The sequence below is a fragment of the Macrobrachium nipponense genome, chromosome 8 (assembly GCF_015104395.2).
Source record: "Macrobrachium nipponense isolate FS-2020 chromosome 8, ASM1510439v2, whole genome shotgun sequence".
Taxonomy (NCBI): Eukaryota; Metazoa; Arthropoda; class Malacostraca; order Decapoda; family Palaemonidae; genus Macrobrachium; species Macrobrachium nipponense.
In genome coordinates, this window is record NC_087203.1 from 3,396,192 (window position 1) to 3,420,545 (window position 24,354).

The 24,354-nt window shown below is 35.0% G+C and overlaps 1 protein-coding gene across 1 annotated transcript in view; it reads left to right on the forward strand.

Moving 5' to 3' along the window:
• Positions 1-24,354, forward strand: part of LOC135222585 (uncharacterized) — a 320,895-nt gene that overhangs the window by 246,697 nt on the left and 49,844 nt on the right. Inside the window, exon 15 of the mRNA XM_064260658.1 lies at positions 20,216-20,341. Within this exon, the coding sequence (XP_064116728.1) occupies positions 20,216-20,341 (126 nt within the window). The remainder of the gene's footprint in view (positions 1-20,215; positions 20,342-24,354) is intronic.

Below are 24,354 nucleotides of genomic sequence, written 5' to 3' on the forward strand. Positions count from 1 at the left end.
TCTGATCGTTCCCTCCTTGAAAATATAGTCTAATACTCTTAAAATTGGCCTTAACTGGAGGAACGAGAGAGATCACAAACAAAAAATCTATGGCAGAAGACCGATATTACTGATAAGGCAGGAATTTACATAAACTCTGGACTTTAGTTTTAAATGAACTATATTTACATTTAAGTTATGGAAGGTCCAGGAACTAATGAGGTGGTTGATTGTCGATCCACCGGAAACACATAGCTGGGAAATGAACCAGACACAGAGGTCAGAATTTGCACAAATGGGTTATTTCAATGGAAGCCTTATTCTAAAGGGTTCCCAATTTCTCCCAGAATCAGGCAAACAGATTGCATTCTTGCATCAGTACTAAGGCGAGGAACATGTAGGAAACGTTACACACTACTTGTTCTTAGTTGAAAATATTACAACCCACTCAAGGGGCATGAAATAACTGGGAGTTTACACAGAAAGGACTATTACGTTGCTTGAATTAACTAGTGGATATTTACTAGCATCACAAGGGAATTCATCACAGCAGTGAACCAAAATTGGGGAGTGAGAAGCTGAACAAAGAAGGGGGGAAAGTTGCCTTGGAAGAATGGAAATGAAATACAGACAAGAGGCAAAACAATTCCCTGACTTCACTAAATTTACGTCTCACATTACCTGGAAATCCTGGGTTTGGTATTGTTCTTATACGCTGATATTTCTGTGCACTATGGAGGTATAAGAACACTTGTGGGATCCCCCAGAGGAGGCAGGGGAGCAGAAGGGGTGAATTGGAGTCTGCAGGGCTTGAGAGGGTTTCAGGAAGTTTTGAGAGGTTCTGAGCTGTTCTGAGAGAGACCTGCTGTGGCTCTGCTCTTTTAAAATCTCACCTGGGTAGGCTCCGCCCCACATCCAACGTTCCCTGTGGAGCGTAAATCCAGAGTAGCCAATGGGAGCAAAGAGGGTTTTTCAAGAGAATGGAGGCTTTCAGGGGCAAATTGCTTATAGGCAAGTATGAAAGAGTCTTGTTATAAAGAGGACTTCCCTTTCCTTGGTTTTGGCTTAAAATCCTGAACATATATATATATATATATATATATATATATATATATATATATATATATATATATATAGTATATATATATAGAATATATATATATATGAATGAACTTGATCACGAAGTATATAAAACGTGATGCTATGTATAAATAAAGGTTTTTTTGCAACGAAGGAAAAATGAAAAAGCGAGATAGCCAAGTACTTTCGGTCCTATTCGGACCCTTTACTGAGGCAAACTGATTTTACAAAGAACACCATAGTCAAAAGAAGGCTTAATATACAAACTGACACTACCAGATTAGCCATAAGGGCGATTTTCACTCTACAGAGAGGAGGAGTCGCCATAGGCTAGCCACACCTTGAAGGATACCCGCAGTAAACAAGTGATTCTTCCAGAAAAACAGTACATTTTGAAAACAACACGGGAGCATATACAATTTAATATCATGAATTTTTACACAAATTTTCCCAACAAAAATTATTATTAATGAAAAGACGAAAGAAAATATAAATATATATATCGAGCAAGAGAAAGAGGGAGAGAGAATATCGAACCAGAGAAGCCGAGAGAGAGAGTTAGAGAGAGAGAGAGAGAGAGAGAGAGAGAGAGAGAGAGAGAGAGAGAGAGAGAGAGAAAGAAATAATAACTATATACATGTGGGACTAATTTATTAGTTGTTCATTTATTTTGAGGTCCTTCATAAACTCTTACAAATATATGGGTCCAAATGGTACACTTTTCCCAGACTAAGATTTAGGTTGTTTTTATTAGTGATTTGTATAATTGCCGATTCCAGTAAATTTCTTGAAACATAATCATTAGATCTAGCAATTACAGTGGTATCACCCACCCCAATTAATACAATGAGATTTTTCACTCAGATGGATAAACAGTGCATTTGAAGTCTGGGCTGTTCTAACTGAATACATTATGCTGTTTAATCCGAACACACAAATTTTTACTAGACTGACCAACGTAAAACGATGGGCAATCCTTACAAGGAATTTTGTAAATGATGTTGTTATTTGTTACGGGACTATTCTTAATTAGCATATCTTTAATGATATTGTTCTAGAAGAAAACACTACATTAACATTAAAACAAATTTAATATTGATTTTATGGTTTCAAATCCACGAAAAATAAGGTAAGCTAAGTACATTTTTTAGGCATTTCTTTTTCATTAATAGCAACATTATAAAACTTTTTATGAGCTTTTTGATAACATAAATCAATTAAATGAGGTGGGTAGCAGAGATACGTGATACGCAAAGCGCGTAGGAACATAGAAGAAAAAATTGAAATTTTAATATTAGATGGTGGCCAGAATAAAATGTACATGTTAAATTATTTGTGGGTTTTCTATAATACTGAATTTGCATTGGAAAGATTCTCTATGTATTAATACATCTAGGAAAGGGATGACATTGTTATTTTCAATTTCAACAGTGAATTTTATGGATGGCACTAAATTATTCAATTTAGACAGTAAATCATTTACATCGATACCACCAGGTAAGACTACGTACTAAGATATCATCGACATATCAGTACCATTTTAAGGGGATAAGTGTGATATTCGGGAGGTGTTGTCTCAAAAAATTCCATATACAAGTGTGAAAGGAGAGGTGATAAAGGGTTACCCATGGCCATACCAAATATTTGTTGGTAAAATTCTCCATTAAAATTAAATCTGCAATCACAAATACATAACTTAATTAAGGAAATTATGTGACTAACGGACATAGGCAATTCATGCAGTACAAGTTCATTACTTAAATATTCTAGCACAGAGTCAATAGGGACTTTTGTAAACAAAGAACATACATCAAAACTGACAAAAATATCGCTAGGGTTTAGTACAATGTTATTTAATTTTTCCACAAGATCAAGAGAATTTCGGATGTGTGAATTAGATACAGTTCCTAGTAGCGGGGATAACAGTTTAGTAAGATATTTAGATAGTTTTATGAAGCAACTTCGATCCTACCAGTACTAATAATTGGGCGCATAGGTTTGTTTTCCTTATGAGTTTTGACTAGGCCATATAAATAAGGTAGTGAAGGACACTTTACAGTTAACTGACACAAAAGTTCTTTTTTATCTTTAAGAATTTGTTTGATATTGATATTTAAGTTTTTTATTACTTGGTCCTACGGATTTTTTGCGAGTTTTTTGTAAGTTATTTCATCCTCTAGTAAAGTATGCATGCGTGATATGTAGTCAGTTTTGTCCAGTTTCTACTCAAAGTGTCTGTAGTTCTGTGAAGTTTTCCATATATTTCTTGCCTTAATGCGTGTTTTCCAATCAGCGGGAATGTGTAGTTGAAGTTACGTCGGGCTTTTTTCCAGTTCTTTAAATTTCTCCTTTTCCTCCATTTTCGCGGCAGCAATGTGGCGTTTTAATATCAGTGATGAAATTCATTAAAAGGATGTTGATCGTATCTTCTTATGCAGTATGGTAGCAATAGTTTAGTGGTTCTTGACAAAACTGACTACATATCACGCATGCATTAACTAGAGGATGAAATATATATATATATATATATATAGATATATATATATATATATCTATATATATATATATATATATTCCCAATATATATAATATATATATATATATTTACACATATCCACAGGTGAAAACAAAAATAATAGACAGGGTGTAGGTCCTGACAGGTTTTGGCTTTATTTTCAATATTTACACACACACACACACATATATATATATATATAATATATATATATATATATATATATATATATATATATGATATGTATATATATATATATATATATATATATATATATATATATATATATATATATACGTATATATATATATATATATATATATATATATATATATATATATTTATATATATTTATTTATACATATATACGTATATATATAATATATATGTATATATATATATATATATATATATATATTGACAAAGTGCCAAGTATCTGGTTACTACACTTACCAATCATTAATTGTTACCTCACAACAGCTAGACACCTGAACCTTCATCACTGGTAATAAATGATTGAATACTCTAAAGGCAACAGTGATCCCTTAAACAACTTACCAGTATTGCAGAAAATCAGACTAAGTTCAGTAAAACAGGTGTGAGGTAATCTTATATGTAATTAAATTAATTAAAGGGCATCACTCCAACAACAACTTTAAAAGTCTAAGTATTTCCCTGATTTCAGAAGTCTGAGTACTTCCCTGGTTCTAACTCACTTCAAGTAAATTGAAGGAAAACAGCACAATTACCACTCCTATGTTTCTACCTAAACAAATCCTATAATTATTTACTTATACTGGTGAAAAAGAAAACACTTATAAAAATTTAAATACAAAAATTTATTATAACACTCAAAATTATAAGTGAAATTCACAGTACCAGGGAAATTAACTGTTACTTGAAAACAAAGCAAAGTTTAATTAACTCTTGAATTATTTAAGTAAAATTAAATCAAAATAATTTATCACTAAATTCAAGAAAATTAATTCAATCGAAATTCAAAAGTGTTAGGCAATAATTAAAATTTGGAAATTAATTCCCAAGTGTCAAATAACAATAAAACTTGAAAAGAATTCTAAGTAAATGCTAATTAATTCACAAGTGTTAAATTCAATTGAATGTGCAACGATTAAGTAATGAAAACAACTAAGTCAATTAAATAGTGAATGCAAATGAAAACACAGAAAAATGTAGAAAATACTAAAACTGTAAAAAGCATTAATCACTCAGAATATAAAATAAAAACACATACTTCAATAAGAAAATAGATAAATGCACAAAAATCACTTCAAATGAAGCAAACACAAAATGCAAAAATTTGCAATGTGTAAAAATTTAAAGTTTCCCCAAACCATTGTCTCTATTAGTTGCAACTAATAAACTTAAAATAACACGTTACCTAGGTACCACTTGTTTCTATCTGCTGCAGCTCGTTCAAAAAATTTCATCAATTCACAATATTTCTCAAATGAAAAGGCGCCATAACAACTTGTACAATGTTTGTTCAGATTCCACAAAAAGCACTAAATAATACTAAATAACTCTAAGAAATCCGAAATCTAATAGTTACGAGTGACCAATTATGTTACGTTAATATGAAATCAAAAGTGATGAGAGAGAGAGAGAGAGAGAGAGAGAGAGATCTAAACGCTATGATGTTCTAAGTCTGAATGGATCTTTTTTTCATACGGAGGCTGTACAGTGGATATCTTACAAAACGTTTTGGGCATGCGAAAGATGATGCAATTTTTCTAGAAGCTTCTAATATGATTTAACTTTACAGAAAAATCATGAAATCTCCATGTGACTATTCGGCAAAGACATACACATATGAACGTAATATGCTCAACAAAGACACATACTCGATCAAAGCAAAAGCCCTTATCAGACGCGGTGACATATTTCCAAAACACAACGGAGATCTTGAGATCTCTTAATCTGAGACGATGACAAGTTATGGAAACAATTTCTATCTTGGAAGGGGCAAAGATAATCTCTCTCTCTCTCTCTTTCTTCATATTCTATGTTATATATTCTTTTAAATGATGTTATGTGAAATCTGAACATAAATCTGAACATAAACATAGATACAATCAAAAAGAATATATATGTATTATAAAAGTAGTACCATATAATATACCTCCCCCGAGAAGATTGGTTATCAAGGTGGTGAATCCAATGATTCGCAACAGGATAAATAATCAGCAACTACATTGTTTTTGCCATTAATGTGCTGTACTCCTAAGTTATACTGTTGCAAGCACAAAGACCACCTGGTCAGTCTTTGATTATGATTTTTCATTCTCTGGATAAATGACAGGGGATTGTGATCAGACAACACTTACAATTTCTTCATTCCTAGGTCTGTTCACATACACTTCAAACTTTTTCAATGCTGTGATTAAGGCTAAAGTTTCCATCTCGATTGTTGAGTATACTTTTTGTTGTTTTTTCAGTTTTGAAGACATGAAACACACAGGATGGTAGATGTTATTCTCATCATCTTGAAGTAGAACAGCTCCAATGCCATAGTTAGAAGCATCAACTTGTATCACAAATTTCTTGTTGAAGTCTTGAGCTTGAAGTACTTGTCTTGAAGTTAAAATGGCTTTTACCTTCTCAAAGGATTCTTGACACTGCAGTCCAAACAAACTTAGCTTTGAGACTAGTTAAGTCTGAGAAATTTGGGCAGAAACAATGATAGAATCCAGCCATGCCTAAAAATCTCTATAGCTGTTTCCTGGTAGGAGGTGGGGTAGCCTTACAGATACCTTCTACATTAGCATTTACTGGAGCAAGAAGGCCTTTCCCAACTTCAAACCCAAAATACTGAACAGTTGCCTTTCCAAACTTGCTCTTCTCTAAGTTGACTGTTAGTCCTGCTTCTTGTAGCTTCTTGAAAACTTTCTTCAGAATCTTCAGATGTTTTTCCCATGTTGTCGTGTAAATCACTATGTCATCCAGGTATACACCTACTCCTTCTATCGATCCTAGCAGTTGATCCATCAGTTGTTGGAATGTTGCAGGTGCATTCATGAGACCAAATGGAAGAACAGTATACTGACACAGTCCAAAAGGAGTAATAAAAGCTGACAGCATCTTAGCATTCTCACCCAAGGGAATTTAATAATATCCTTTCAACAAGTCTCTCTTGGAAACAAACTTGGCTTGCCCAATATTATCAAGTAAATGATCTATAAGAGGCAAAGGATAATTGTCAGCCACACTGATAGAATTCAGTATCCTATAATCTCAGTACACTCTCTAAATGAACCATCAGGTTTCTTCACTAACACACACGGAGAACTGAAGTGACTTGAACTGGGTTCTGCTAATCCATGTTGCAGCAAATACTCAACTTCCTTTTTCAAAACATCTCGATGATAAGGTGATAAGTGATAGGCTCTGTGCTTGAAAGGTTTTCCATCTTGAATCTTGATCTCATGCTTGGTCAGATCAGTACGCCTAGGTACATCTGCAAAAATTTCTGGGAAACTTCTAATTACTTCACTTAAGTCTTCACCTTGTTCAGCACTCAGATGTTTCAGTTTATCCTCCAAATTTTCCAAAATTGAAGAATTATTCATCTTGCTTTCAGCTTCCAATTCGTAGCCATCATCGTCTTCTGAAGATTAAGTTGTTTGTGTTATTGACACAGTTTCAGTATTAGTTTCTGAGAAATAGGGTTTCAAGAGGTTCACATGTATCTTCCTTTGTCGTCTTCTTTCTGGTGTTTCAATCACATGATTTCTATCACTTAACTTCTCAGTTATCTTGTAAGGACCTTGAAATTTATTATTGAGGGGAAATCTCTTGAACAGGTAAGAATATAACATTGTTGACCACACTAAAACTTCTCTAGCTTAGTCTTAGCATGCATATCTCCTTTTTTTTCAAAACCTTTTCTCTTGACTCACTTTCAAATTTTCTAGAGAGAATTTTCTAATATCTTTCAACCTTTTCCTTAAGTTCTTTACATACTCTCCTTGGCTTTCCTCTTGATTTTCTTCCCAATTTTCTGCAAGAATCTTCTATGGTCCTCTCACTTCTCTACCAAAAATCATTTCATTAGGTGAACAACCCATACTTTCTTGATAAGCACTCCTAACTTCAAACAACATTAATGGTAAACCAACATCCCATTCTCTTCCTGACTCAGAACAATACTTTGCCAGCATACTTTTCAATGTCTGGTGGAACCTTTCCAAGGCACCTTAAGTTTCTGGATGATAAGCAGATAACTGTTGTTTAACTCCTAACAAATTCATCACATCCTGGAATAACTTTGAAGTAAAGTTTGTTCCTATATCACTTTGTACTATTTCTGGTATACCAAACTTTGAGAAAAACTCCACAAGTTTTTCAGCAACTATCTTGGCAGATTTGTTTCTAACAGGAATTGCCTCTGGATATCTTGTCACAGGACACATTAGTGTTAACAATACTTATTTCCCTTCTTTGTCTTCGGCAGCGGTCCAACCATGTCTTTAATCACTTTGCTAAAGGGTTCTCCTCTAACTTCTATAGGTTGTAGGGGGGCTTTCTGGATGGTTTCATTCGGGTTTCCAGCTATCTGGCAGGTATGACACACTCATGACAGAACCTGCTAACATCTTTGTGAAGTCCAGGCCAGAAAAAATATTTCATGATCTTCTCCACAGTCTTCCTGATTCCCATATGTCCAGACTCATGAGCTACTGCTACCACTTGCTTTTCTCAACGGGATATGGAAGGCAAAATTTGATGATATTCGCCCCATACAGCATCTCCTGGTATATCTGTAGGTCTATATTTCCTCATCAGCAAACCTTTCTTTAGATAATAACAGTTAGGAGTTTGTTGCATCTCTTCTCGATCAACAACTCTGAAGAACAAATCAGCTAACAATGCATCCTTCTTCTGGAAGTCCATTAGCTTCTCTCTTGTCACTTGTCCAACTTCAAAGGTTGAACACTTGTCCAACTTCAAAGGTTGAATCCTCAATATCTGCTAACTCAGCTACTGTAGTTTCACTACTGTCTTCAGGAACACTTTGACTATTCGGAGTCTCTTTAGAAACAACAGGTTCTTCTTCGTCGTGGTCATCGTCATCATCTTCATGGGAAATTTCTTCTTGGTCAGCACTAGGGGAAACATAACTTCCCTGGAACAATTCTTCTAAGCACAAAGATCCTTCACTTGATCCTTCTTGGGTGTGTAAATCCTCAATTTCTTCACTTGCAGTCGTAGTCCTCTTCATACTTCTGGTAGTTACACAACTAGGAAACAAGTGGGGTTATTTTCTTCTCCAACTCTACTGTAGGACTCATCCTCAACGGTTTGTCTGTCTCTACAGGACAAGGAATAAATGGCACACCACCAACTTCATTCCCCAACAGAACATGTACACCAATATTCCCTGTCACCAATTCACACAACAGGTGTAAGCGGCATATAGGAGTTACTTCCTCTCCTCCTATACCCTTCAAAATAACTGAATCTCCTGTGAGACTCTTCTTGCACTGAGGGTGAGCACCATGTACTACCACATTAAGGTTACTCCCTGTATCACGTAATATCTTGACTGATACTTGCATACTTCCTCCTTGAGTTGACAGCATACCCTCATAGATATACGGCTTAAAAGCCACCACACTGCTAAGCTACTCACTGCTTGAGGTTACATTTCCACTGGTTGCTAAACATTCAGCTTGTTTAGACTCAGTCCTCTCTGGAGTCTGATTCTTCCCACACCGCTCTTCGTAGTTTGTTTCACCTGGTCACCTTTCACTACTTGACAAACTGGCTTTGACAGCTGTTGATTCTGGTAACACTCTTGACTGAAATGTCCTGCTCTTCCACACTTGAAGCAGACAACATTAGGTTTCTGTAACTGTCTTGAAAGATTGGATGAGGATTTCACATTAGCTTGCTGAGGTTTATTACCTTGTGTACTCTTGGTAGTATCACTAGTAGGTTTCCCATTAAATTTGTTCCTGATATTTGGATGAGACTTAAAACCTGGGCGTTGTTGATTCTGGTACTTGACATTGTAATTGCGTTTGCTACTAATTATATTGTAATCTTCACTCAGTGTAGCAGCCTTGTCAAGTTTCTTAACCTCTCTCTCTCTCTCTCTCTCTCTCTCTCTCCTCTCTCTCTCGCTCTCTCTCTCTCTCTCTCTCTCTCTCCTCTCTCTCTCTCTCTCTCTCTTGCTTGGTGAGACGTACCCGCGTGAAGTCACAATAATCAACAGATATCACAAGTTTAACATACGACTAGAATTTGAGAAATATCTAGAAGTGTTCGTGAACTATCGGTGATAAGATAAGTGTGAAAATAGTAGGATAAAGCGTCTTCTAAGTTAGTTTATCAAGTGTAATACTATAAATCAGAACAAGATGGCAGTAAGTTCCAACTGCGGGAAAAGGTGGCGTAATTTGGCGTGTTTAGCAGATTCGCAATACGATGAGGTAGCAGGAAGGGGAACGGCATTTCTCATCTATGAAAATCAGCAACAGTCCTAACCAAAAAGATACAAAAAGCATTCATAGATATATTAGAAGGATATAATCCTTCAAACTGGAACAAATCTAATGAAAACATCTTGAAAATAATTGAAGAAGTTCCAAATAAAATCCAAGTGGTCAAGAGACTCATAAAGAAAATATACATAAACCAACATATTCCGACAAAGAAAATGAATAAGGTGAATCTTGTGAATATACTAATTGATGCATTAGGAAAAAAGAATGCCAAAAGCATGCAAACTGTGTAAGGTTTGGTATAGCATAGTCAATCCACAAAACCTAATCAGAAAATGTGCTGTGCTGAATGCAACATTCCGACCCATCCACAGTGTGCTGAGTAATACAAGATTTGAGAAAAGATACAAGAATTTTTTGTTCAACATGTCTATCATGGATAGACAATGTTATTAAATCAAGATTGAATGTACAAATAGTTGAGGATGAAGAAGAAGAGGAAGAGGAAGAAGAAGAAGAAAAAGAAGAAGAGGAAAACGGAAGAAAAGTAAACAAAAATGAAATGACAGAAAAAAATAAGGAAAACAAAGAACAAGATAAAAGTATGGATGCAGAGATACTCATTGATACTACATATGAGGCAATAAAGCAGCATACCTACGAAGAAATAAATTACGATATGACAACAGAAAAGCAAATCCGAAGAGGCTCTACCCAGATCTATACAATGACGGGAAAGAGGAAAAAATAAAACGACAAGAAAGACAAAATCTGCAACCTTTTGAAAAGAGGGAATTGCAGATTTGGAGAAAGATGTACTACAAACATCCTAAGATATGTCAAAACTATGAAATATATGGTAAATGTGCATACTTAGATGGATATGGGGATGATGCAGAGATCTGCATCCAAAATATGTAAAAACCTAAAAGAAGGAAAAGGATGTAAGTTCGACAAAAAATGCAAATATATGCACCCTGTAGCCATGAATCATAATCAAATAAATAACCAACCAAGTAATACAATCCAAAATAAGAAAGAAACAAATAAAGAGAGAAATCAAGAATATCAGGTAAAAGAGAAAAGCAAACCACCAATGAGATATGCAGAGGTGTCAGCAAAAAATTTCAAAGCATCAGCTCCGAAATTCTACTCGAGAGATAATAACTGTATTTATTATGCAAGAGGATATTGCAGAAACGGAGAAAAAAATTGCAGATTCAGACACAAAATGAATAATTATGATGAAGGAAGATCAAAATTATTATGGAAAAGTTGGATTTTTTAATGTCAGAATTTCTGGAAATGAAAAAAAGAACAACATACCAGAAACAGGAAAGAGACATGGGAAAATCCTTATTACTATCAGTATTAAATGAAGGAGAAAACACGCAAACCATCATAGTGATGAATGCGCAGGGTTTGTTAGTTACGAGTAACTCAAAAAGAAAAATAGAGTACTTAGAAGAACTAACCCAAAATGAAAAGAAAATAGATATAATGAATATAAGTGAAACTGGTATTCCCAAGAGACTGGGAATGATGATCAAATAAAAGGGTTCCAAACTTATAGATCAGATAGAAAAAATAGGAATCAAGGGGGAACCGCAATATATGGGAAAGACAAAAAACAAGGAAAAATATATGAGAAATATAGTAACTCAGAATGTGAACTAATAGCGGTAGAATTTGAATCTGAAAAATTGATGAACATAGTAATATATAGACCTCCTAATACTAAAGAGTTTGACTTAATAATTGTGAAAAATTGGATGATATATGTAGAAATCACAAGGACTGGACTATTCTCCATCTGGTGACTTCAACTTTCCTTTCGTAGAATGGAAAGAACGAATAGGAGATTGTGGTTGTACTTATACATATAAAAAAGAGAGTAATAGTAGTGCAGAAGATAAGAGGCAATTTGAAAAAGCTATTAGATATGCTACTAGAATACAACATTCAACAAATAAATCACCTGCCAACAAGAAAGGAAAATACTTAGACCTAGTATTTGTGAACGAGATGAATTATGTTAAAGAAATAATAGTTTATAATGCGAGTATTTCAGACCATAATGTCATAGAATTAACAGTTCATTCCAAAGCAAGTGAAAATAGAGATAAGCAAGAAATGAAAAAGTGGGAAGGATATGGAAAATACAACTTCTACAGTAAAAAATATAAAATGGTCAGAAATTAATGAAGAATTAAACAAAGATTGGGATAACATTTTCGTAAGTGATGACATAAGGGTAAATACGGAGATATTATATAAAATAATGGAGATAATAGTGGAAAAATATATACCGAAGAAGAAAAGTAAAACATCATTCATGCAATACCAAGAGACAGAAGGATCTTGTTCCAGAAAATCAGAAAGTGGAAAAAAGGTCTTGCAAAAGAAAAAAATGCATGGAAAGTTATAGAACTAAAAAGTAAGATAGAAAATGCAGAACAAAAGATTATACAATCAAAAGAAAATGAAAAACGGGACTTGGAAGAAAAAACCCTATTAAATATCAAGGCAAAACCCCAAACTATTATACTCATAGCGAAGAAGATGAATAAAAGAAGAATAGAAATAGGCCCTCTGAGAATTGAAGGGAGATTAACGAATGAAAAAAAGGAAATTTGCAACATACTGGCAGAACGATATAAGAGAGAATTCACCCCTAGAATAGATAATGAAGATAATGATATAGAAGTAAGGGATGAAAATAGTGAATATTTAGCTGACATAGATATTAATGAAGCTGATATTGTGCAGGCTATTAATGAAATTAAAAATGGAGCTGCTGCAGGGCCTGATGGAATTCCTGCTATTTTGTTAAAGAAAGTAGTTCATTCTATCGCAAAGCCACTTGCAATATTATTAAGACAAAGTGTAGATACAGGCAAGATATATGATGAGCACAAATTAGCATATATTACCCCTACTTTCAAAAGTGGATCAAGACTAGAGGCAAGTAATTATAGGCCTGTGAGTCTAACATCACATATTATGAAAGTGTATGAAAGGGTAATGAAGAAAAATATTATGAAACATTTAATAAAAAATAATTTGTTTAATAAAGGACAACATGGTTTCGTACCCGGAAAAAGTACACAAACCCAACTGTTAGTCCACCGTGAAAACATATTCAAAAATATGAAAAGCGGAATGAAACAGATGTGGTTTATTTAGACTTTGCAAAAGCTTTTGATAAAGTAGACCATAATATATTGGCGAAGAAAATTAGAAAACACAATATCGTGGGGATAAAGTAGGAAGATGGTTAAAAGAATTTTTACACAACAGAAAACAGATAGTTATTGCAAACGACGAGAAATCGGATGAAGCCAAGGTAATATCCGGTGTGCCGCAAGGTACGGTGTTAGCTGCAATACTGTTTGTTATTATGATTGAAGACATAGACAATAATGTTAAGGATTCGGTAGTGAGTAGTTTCGCAGATGACACAAGAATAAGTAGAGAAATTATTGTGATGAAGATAGGAACGCTCTACAAAGAGACCTTAACAAAGTATATGATTGGGCAGAGGTAAATAGGATGGTATTTAACTCTGATAAATTTGAATCAATAAATTATGGAGACAGAGAAAGAAAGCTATATGCATATAAGGGACCTAATAATGAGACCATCACAAATAAGGAAGCAGTTAAAGACCTTGGTGTGATGATGAATAGGAACATGTTATGCAATGATCAAATAGCAACTCTGTTGGCAAAATGTAAAGCAAAAATGGGAATGTTGTTACGGCACTTCAAAACAAGAAAGCTGAACACATGATTATGCTTTATAAAAACATATGTTCGTAGTCCACTTGAATATTGCAATATGATATGGTACCCACACTATCAAAAGGATATTGCACAAATAGAGAGTGTACAAAGGTCCTTTACAGCTAGAATAAGAAGTTAAGGACCTAGACTACTGGGAAAGACTACAATTCTTAAAATTATATAGTCTAGAAAGGAGAAGAGAACGCTACATGATAATTCAGGCATGGAAACAGATAGAAGGAATAGCAGAAAATATCATGGAACTAAAAATATCAGAAAGAGCAAGCAGAGGTAGATTAATAGTGCCCAAAACTATACCAGGAAAAATAAGGAAAGCACACAGGACATTAATCCACTACGCACCAGCATCGATAATGCAGCGTCTATTCAATGCGTTGCCAGCTCATCTGAGGAATATATCAGGAGTGAGCGTAGATGTGTTTAAGAATAAGCTCGACAAATATCTAAACTGCATCCCAGACCATCCAAGATTGGAAGATGCAAAATATACCGGAAGATGTACTAGCAACTCTCTGGTAGACATTAGAGGTGCCTCACACTGAGGGACCTGGGGCAACCCGAACAAGATGTAAGGTCTGTAAGGTAAGGTCTCCTCTCTCCTCTCTCTCTCAAATAGGCTCTTATATGTTCAGGAATTCCCCTAAGATACTGTTCAAGAACAAGTAATTCTTCTAATTCATCAAAAGTTTTAACTTAAGCAGCTTCTAACCAATGTTTAAAACACCTTCTCACTTTGTACGCATAATCTAAGAAGGTTCCCCTCTCATCTTTTCTTAAATTTCTGAATCTTTCATTGTAGTACCCTTGGGTCATCTGGTAAACTTGTAGCACACTGTGTTTAAGTACCTTGTACTCTTTACACTGATCAGCTGTTAAGGCTAGATAAGCACTTCTCCCTTTACCAATCAAGACACTTTGTAGCAAAACTGACCATTTATCTTCTGGCCATCCCATCATACCTGAAGCCACTTTCTCAAAGTGAACAAAAAACTCATCTGGAGCTTCTTCAGTAAACTTAGAGATTAACTTCTGTACTCTTATTACATCAAATACAGGGTCTTGATTACCTTGGTTAGGGTTAGACGGTGTTACAGGTAATGTGGATCTAGCTCTTATCAATTCCATCTCCCTTTCATGTCTTGCATCTTCTCTTTCCTCTTTTATCCTTTCTTTTTCCTCTTCTGCTGCTTTTTCTTCTTCTCTTTCTCTTTTCTCCCTGTCTTCTCTTTCTCTTTCATCTTGCATTTTCAGCTTAATCAAATTCTCTTCTTCTTCAATGCATCTGAGCTCTAATCTGCATCACTTTTCTCTTTTTCTTCTTGCTTATTTGTAAGATCAGCACGTACTACATTCAACAACTCTTGAGCTAATTCTAACTCATCTTCATCAGTTATTCTACCAGAGTCTATCAATGCTCCACTGTGCTTTAGTCAGAGTGGTTTCATATAACACTTGGATGGAAGGGACTGCTAAAAATTCCTGCACCTTGAACTGAGCCATTTTCTCGAAGTTATCAACTTACAATTCAACAGAATAAATGCAAAACTAAAACTATATGGTCACTCTCCCAACAAAACATATCCCTAACACCACCAGTATAGACTAAGAGTGATAATGCAATCTGTTTTCCTGGGTCTGGGCACCATTGATACTTGTGACGAAGTCCCAAGTATCTGGTTACTACACTTACCAATCATTAATTGTTACCTCACAACAGCCAGACACCTGAACCTTCATCACAGGTAATAAACGACTGAATACTCTAAAGGCAACAGTGATCCCTTAAACAACTTACCAGTATTGCAGAAAATCAGACTAAGTTCATTAAAACGGGTGTGAGGTAATCTTATATGTAATTGAATTAATTAAAGGGCATCACTCCATCAACAACTTTAAAAGTCTAAGTATTTCCCTAATTTCAGAAGTCTAAGTACTTCCCTGGTTCTAACTCACTTCAAGTAAATTGAAGGAAAACAGCTCAATTACCACTCTATGTTCCTACCTAAACAAATCATATAATTATTTACTTATACTGGTGAAAAAGAAAACACTTATAAAAATTTAAGTACAAAAATTTATTTTTAAACTCAAAATTATAAGTGAAATTCACAATATCAGGGAAAATAACTGTTACTTGAAAACAAAGCAAAGTTTAATTAACTATTGTATTAATTAAGTAAAATTAAATCAAAATTAATTTATCACTAAATTCAAGAAAATTAATTCAATCGAAATTCAAAAGTTTTTGGCAATAATTAAAATTTGGAAATTAATTCACAAGTGCTAAATAACAATGAAACTTGAAAAGAATTCTAAGTAAATTCAAATTAATTCTCAAGTGTTAAATTCAATTAAATGTGCAACAATTAAGTAATGAAAACAACTAAGTCAATTAAATTGTGAATGCAAATGATAACACTCAGAATATAAAATCACACACTTCAGTAAGAAAATGGATAAATGAACAAAAATCGCTTCAAATAAAGCAAACAGAAAACACAAAAATTTGCAATGTGTAAAAATTTAAACTTTCACCAACTAATAAATTTAAAATAACACGTTACCTAGGTACCAATTGTTTCTTTCTGCTGCCGCCCGTTCAAAAAATTTCACAAATTCACAATATTTCTCAAATGAAAAGGCACCGTTACACACTTGTACAATGTTTGTTCAGATTCCACAAACAGCACTAAATAATACTAAACAACTCTAAGAAATCCGAAATCTAATAGTTATGATTGACCAATTACGTTGCGTTAATATGAAATCAAAAGTGATGTGGGAGAGAGAGAGAGAGAGAGAGAGAGAGAGAGAGAGAGAAGAGAGAGAGAGAGAGAGAGAGAGAGAGAGAGAGAGAGAGAGAGAGAGAGCTCTAAACGCTATGATGTTCTAAGTCGGAATGAATCTTTTTTCATATGGAAGCTGTACAGTGGATATCGCACAAAACATTTTGGGCATGCGAAAAATGATGCAATCTTTCTAGAGGCTTCTAATATGACGTAACTTTACAGAAAAATCGTGAAATCTCCACGTGTTATTTTTAAATTTATTAGTTGGTGAAAGTTTAAATATTTACACATTGCAAATTTTTGTGTTTTCTGTTTGCTTCATTTGAAGTGATTTTTGTTCATTTATCCATTTTCTTACTGAAGTGTGTGATTTTATATTCTGAGTGTTATCATTTGCATTCACAATTTAATTGACTTAATTGTTTTCATTACTTAATTGTTGCACATTTAATTGAATTTAACACTTGTGAATTAATTTGAATTCAGCAAAGACATACATGTATGAACGTAATATGCTCAACAAAGACACGTACTCGATCGAAGCAAAAGTCCCTTATCAGACGCGATTACATTTCCAAAACACAATGGATATCTCGAGATCTCTTAATCTGAGGCGATGACAAGTTATGGAAACAATTTCTATCTTGGAATGGACAAAGTTAACCTCTCTCTCTTTCTTCATATTCTATGTTATATATTGTTTTAAATTATGTTATGCAAAATCTGAACATACATTTTAAGACATCCTATAACTCTAAGCTAAATAAGGAATCTGTAAATGTTGCAAACACTTCTCGTACATTTCATACAGTCAAAAAGAAGATATATGCATTATAAAATAGCAGCATATATATATATATATATATATATATATATATATATATATAGATATATATATATATATATATATATATATATATGTATATATATTCATATATAATATATATATATGATATATGTTATATATTAGATATATATATATATAATATATATATTATAACCATTCATTGAATAGAATGGCTTTCTCACTGTTAACCAGCTTTTTTTGAAATTGCTTCATATTTTCTAATTATTTTCTTTACTTCATTGTTCAGGTTACTAATGGACACATAATGGGGTTCTTCCATTTACTCAGTATTTTTACACGCGACAGCTGTTTCGTCAACCTATACGTATTGACGTTTTCAAGCGTACTGATACAAATATGAGCCTACATGCGTTTTGTGACGTCATGAGGACGGAAAGGTAGTACAATTGCCAGATACCTAGTTTTAAGTATTTACAAAAGACTATAGTGAAAGAAGTGATGAGAAGATGCTCCCTTTCTTGGACGTACTTGTGACCCAAAAGAACAACAAATACAATACCACCGTATACACTAAAAAGACAGACGCTGGAAGATGCTTAAATGCTAGAGGAGAATGCCCTGATGCATATAAACGATCTGTGGTAAATGCATACATAAAACGTGCCATAACACACTGTTCCACGTGGAAAGCGACTAACGAAGAAATCAACAGAGTTCAACAGCTGCTCACAAATAACGGATATCCAGATGACATGATCCAGCAAGTTGTCAAAAAGAGATTAGAGGCTTTCCATAATCCGACCCCGAGTAACAACACACAAGACAAAGACAAAGAAATAATGATATACCATCAGATACCATACAACAAACACCACGAAGATGAAAGGAAAGCCATCCTTGGTATACTGCGAAGAGGAGCCACCCCCCTAGCGCCATATAACAAAATAACGGCCTCTTTGGTAATGAAAAATAGTACGGCCCCATCGACGGAGAAAGAGGTTAAATCTGATATAGTATACAAGTTTGTCTGTGCTGACGAGCAATGTCAGTCCCCCCCAAAGATGCTATATCGGACACAACCACCACACTCAAACGTCGCATGCAGGCCCACAGAAACCAAGGACCATTCATCAGCACTTTGTGGATACCCACAATAAAAACCATCATTACAAGAACTTCTCACAAACACCAAAATAATACACAAGGAAGGCAACTACAATCGTTTATTGATATCAGAAGCAGTCAGCATCGCAATGCAAGTCCCAGCCTTAACATCCAACGTGAGGCAGACCGTTCCTTGCCCTCGTGTAGGAGGCAGTCCTTCAACCGCGTGGAACAAAACCCCCACACGCTGACAGGAGCGCACACTGACTTTCAGTGAATTAAACATATATGTAATTAATATATTTATGTATAATGTGTATAATAACTTACTTTCAACTTTTTTATATAATTTCTGTGTTAACATATTTATTTATTTGTCTTATTTTATGTTTCACTATAGTCTTTTGTAAATACTTAAAACTAGGTATCTGGCAATTGTACTACCTTTCCGTCCTCATGACGTCACAAAACGCATGTAGGCTCATATTTGTATCAGTACGCTTGAAAACGTCAATACGTATAGGTTGACGAAACAGCTGTCGCGTGTAAAAATACTGGAGTAAATGGAAGAACCCCATTATGTGTCCATTAGTAACCTGAACAATGAAGTAAAGAAAATAATTAGAAAATACGAAGCAATTTCAAAAAAGCTGGTTAACAGTGAAAAAGCCATTCTATTCAATGAATGTTGTATCCGTGAAATATTGTGCCCTAGAAGTATATATATATATATATATATATATATATATATATATATATATATATATATATATATATATATATATATATATGTGTGTGTGTGTGTGTGTGTGTGTGTGTGTGTGTATGTATATAGTTTATATATGTCTACTACAGACATATATATATATATATATATATATATATATATATATATATATATATATATATATATATATATATATATGTGTGTGTGTGTGTGTGTATGTATATATGTTTATATATGTCTACTACAGATTATATATATATATATATATATATATATATATATATATGTATGTATGTATGTATATATATATGAATAATTATCACATCGAACGTGATTCATTTATATATCATTCGAGCTACAAATATCCTTTAATATCTAAATTCACTACTACCTCGGAATTGATATATTTTTATATATGTACCGAAGGGGAATTTTTTTAGTTGATAATAATTTCGTCCCCACATGGGATCGAACCACCGTCCAAGTGGACATATATATATATATATATATATATATATATATATATATATATATATATATATATATATATATATATATATATATATAGTGTCTACTACAGAACTAGCAGAATGTATCTGTATTCTATGAATGTCTGGATTTGTTCCGAGGGATATTACCAATCATGTTTGTGTTTCATTTACTTCGTCTACTGATAACTTCAGGGTGGTCATTCTGCATTACTTATACCATGGTAGTTCTAATGGCATTTACTAATCGGGCACTTTTAATTAGCTGGAAAAACCTTACTCTTCAGAATTCTTGGTAATGGTCCTAAGGCATTAGTTTTGTTTTTCGGTATGAAGTATCTAAGCAATTGCCTGCTCTCTTATGTTAGTTTCATTTCTTTCCCATTGAAACCTGATAATAAGAATATAACCTTGTACATCGTAGTTACCTTTAAAAATACATATATTTTTCTTAGGAGACTCATGTCCTCAGTCTTCGCCAACATCTCAAGCTAATAAAAGTTCTCCAAAAGAAGACACGAGACCCAGAACAATGCAGCCCCCATGGCTAAGGACAACGCGTCCTTGGAAGCCTATTACAGGTTAGTTATTTTCAAAATATTGTTTTAATTACAGAAATTCAAAAATATTTTTCTTTGCAATTGGCCTCTTGCAATATTATTCATGTGCCTCAAAGTGCTGCTTTTTCTGTTCTAGTCTGTTTCTGTAAAACAGCAGCAATTTACAAATTTAATCATTTTACTCATTTATGTATCTTTCCTGTTACATAATATAAGTAATATTATTTGAGATGAATGTTACCCACTGTTAAAGCTAGCTTATATCTTTGCAACGATTAGGTGAGTCCGCATTCAAACAAAAAATCGAATGGTTGACCGGATGAATGTCTAGTTCATCTGTTCTCCAACATGTGGGTTTCGAATGTTTTAGCTCTTGTCAGAATTCTCCTTGCCGCCATTGCATTTAGGCAATTGTTGGTATTCTATGGAGTTTGGCTGTTTACGGTATTGTAATTTCAGTTAACTAGAATGTCTTTCACCAGAAGTGAAGCCTATAACATCAGGCTTTGTAGGCTACACAGGAATTATTTTGGTGTAAGGAAGATGTTGGAATTTGAAGTAGATCAACATTCAGTTTGTACTGGCTGCAAGGGTAGAGAGTGTGATCTTGGAATTAGATGTGAGGAATGTAGGGGAATGTTCTGCGGATTTTATGTCTAAATATGACAGATATAGGGAAGATGGGAAGCTGATAGATTGTGGAAGCAATTAGTTAGGTCAGGACTTGAACCTGTCAGTTCTATCCTACCTAGTGTCCCTTCATCTGCAGTTATCCCTACTCAGGCTAGGAATTTTGGTAGCTCAGCCTTCTGCTCCCCATTCAGTTCAAGAAAAGCGTATCAAGAAGTTAGAACATGAAATTATACTTATTTGAAGTTCTAATACAAGTTGAACTGAGTTCGTGACAAGGAATTTTCCGAATCCCTCCATTGTCAGGCGCTCTTTTTCGTGTTCTCTTGTTAGAAGTAAAGTGTTTGAGCCCTCGCCTTGGACTGCTCTGTGATATTGTGCCTTTGCAAAAGAGTCGTCTACCAGGGAATCAGGTTGGTCTCGGGGCGATGGGATTCTGTGCTCTTCAGTACCTACTTCGCCCTTTTCATGGTCTGAATCTCGTTTAACACGTTCACCTATGAACTGTTTTGGTAAAAGTTAATTTTCGCTCCGTATGCACATTGTGCCATCATGGCACATCGGCACCTAGTTTGAGATTGTTAGCATACGTAGGATTAATAATATATTTACAGTTAGTTTTATTGAGATGATAATGTGTCTGTAGCAAGTTTTACTTATTCTAACATAATGCTGACTCAGTTGACAGTTTAACCAATCTTTTGCTTATTCCAAATTCTCGTCTGCTAGCTTGTTCCTCTTTCTCCATTGAAATGCACTTGCTCATTCTTTGCATGCTTTTTCTTCAGCTATCAGCAAATCTCTTACCACTGCCTCAATCAATGTTTCTCTTTTCAATCCATAATATGTATAGTATCTTTGGTTTTTTTCAAGCTAAATATTATTCCAACTTCATCGCTTTCTAACGATGTGTCGTATTGGAATGCATTCAAGTATGTTGATTCGCCTTCGGATGAGGCAGGAGAGTCTTGGTAAACTACTCTCCCTTCCGCTTCCCAAACTTTCCCATTTTCTTTTGCGCCTCCTTTTCTTAGCCTCCGTTTACTTGTGTGGACGCAACTGAGTCCATGAGTTGCTTAAGACTGTCTCCCTTTCATCGAGTTGTGGATGGGATAAAGTGCTTGACTGCTCTCTGCAGTCACCTCCTATAGCCAAGTGTCGCTTCCTGTCACCACTCACCAGGTGTTCCCTCCTGTCAGCAGCCGTCTCCTCCTGTCACCCTCTGGCAGAAGTTTGAATTGGAGAAACTCCAGTTTGATCGGCGTTTGTTGCAACATTATGCTTTGCTGTATCCTCATGTAGTTGAAGAAAGAGGTTTTTGGCGCCTGTGGGAGTTTAGCGAGGAAAAGATTTATTTTTAACTTACTTTTGATGCTACAGGCTACTGTTCTCATGCTTATACTAACTCGGATTGGTAGAAGTGTGAACACTTTTGCTTCTGTCTGCTTATGTTAAGGCAATAAGTAGTACAGTCTTGTTTTATACCTTTCAGGGATAAGTGCAGCCCTCAGGTTCTGGTAGATAGACAGTTGCAAACCTCCTGGCATGCTTGGAGAGACTTGGGACCAGTACCTCACATGGTGGAGACGGTGAAGGAGAGTTATGATTCTGTTTGGTTGCTCTTCACTGTTTGATCTCCTATAGCTGTTCCTTTGTCTTCTTCATCAGAAGTCTCTCTCTCTCTCTCTCTCTCTCTCTCTCTCTCTCTCTCTCTCTCTTCTCTCATCTCTCTCGGAGTACTCTCTCTCTTCTCCTCTCTCTCTCTCTCTCTCTCTCTCTCTCTCTCTCTCTCTCTCTCTCTCTCATTAGGAGGAGGTTGCATATAGAGAGAATGAATGGACCAGGCAGTAATTCACTGGGATTTACCTCAGTCTTTCCTACCTCCATAAGCAATTGGAGGTAGGTGGTCATTTTTGGACATTTTGAGACTGAATAACATGAAGTGTCTGTCCCCATACTTTTTGGTTTTTTCTAGCATGGTTTTAGTGTCTTTCCAAAGATTGGTCAGACTTGTGGTAGACATGCAGAAACTTATTCTTCTTATGTACAGCTCCTCTATAAGTATTGTGAGGGATTTTGTTGCCCATAGGTGGATGGCATCGACTTTGAGGAGCAAGAATCTTTCTTACTGAATCACTGGTTCAAATTGGCCTACTCTGTCAACAGTATTCCAAAGGTCAGGGACCTGTTGCTTCACCCGGCCCAGTTTCTATGCATTATGATTTTTTATTTTCTATATCCTAGTAATGTTTGGATTATACTTGAAATGTGGAGGCTTGTCTGTCAAAGACGACTAGGCATTTGTTTCTTGAAGAATTTTAGGCCTGAAGGAAGCTTCCTATATGGTAAGGTCTTTCTTTATTAGGAAACATGGCCTCACCGGGGATTTTATCAGATAATCAGGCTCAATTAATATAGTCTGTATAACGTTCATTAAATTTGTAAGTAAACCATGACAGTCTTTGTCGCCAGGTTCTGTAGAAAGGACTCTGTAACCAAGAAGTTGGCCATTTTATTCTTAAGCCTACATCCAGGTTTTGGTTTTTCCATTTGTCATGTAACACAAACCAGTTGTCACTAGTGTCATTACACTTTCATACAACATAGAATGGTCAACACTACACCTGGTCAAACTTTCTAGATGTCATGGCAGTGGAAAGACCATCAGAGGTGCCTAAAAGGTGTATCCCTGGTCAGAAACAAAGTCATTGTGGGAAGTTTGCTGCTTTGAAGGAAATGGACAATGTAATATTGGTTTGATCATTCATTCTATGGATGGACAGTGTTTTAGAGATTGGGGATTCAGAAATAACAGACTACCTACAGATGGCCATTACATCCGTAAGTTCGGCAGTTGCTATGGGATTTGAGGAGCACTCGTGTACACTTACTACCGTGTAGATGAACAGGAACACCCAGACGATTACTACTCCTTTGATGGCCCTCAGGCTTGAGCAGTGGATGTGTTTCGTCAAATTTGGCCGAATTCAGACTTATGGGCCTGCCCATAAGTACCATTGAGCGACTTCAAGTTCAAGAATTGTCTCCTGTAGAGCCCTTGTAGCCTCAGAACAACTGATTTTCAGAATTTCTAGTGCTCTTGGTAGATGTCTTTTACTGTTAAGTTATGAGGAAATCACCTCAAACTACAGAATTCCGTGCACTTCCACTTAACTTATGCATTTCTTAAACTGCTTTACAGTGCTTGAATGTCCCCTCCCAATAAAGGGATTTTCAAGGTATCATAGGATCTATCCTTAATCAAGTGGAAAACAACTGTGGGCTTGTGTCAGAAGCAGCAGTCTGTGTATTGCTGAGGGTTCCATTGTAGAGGAATTTTCAACATTTGGAACCTTGTAGACATCTATGTTTTATACGTTCTTGGAGATAGTAAGACTTTTTCA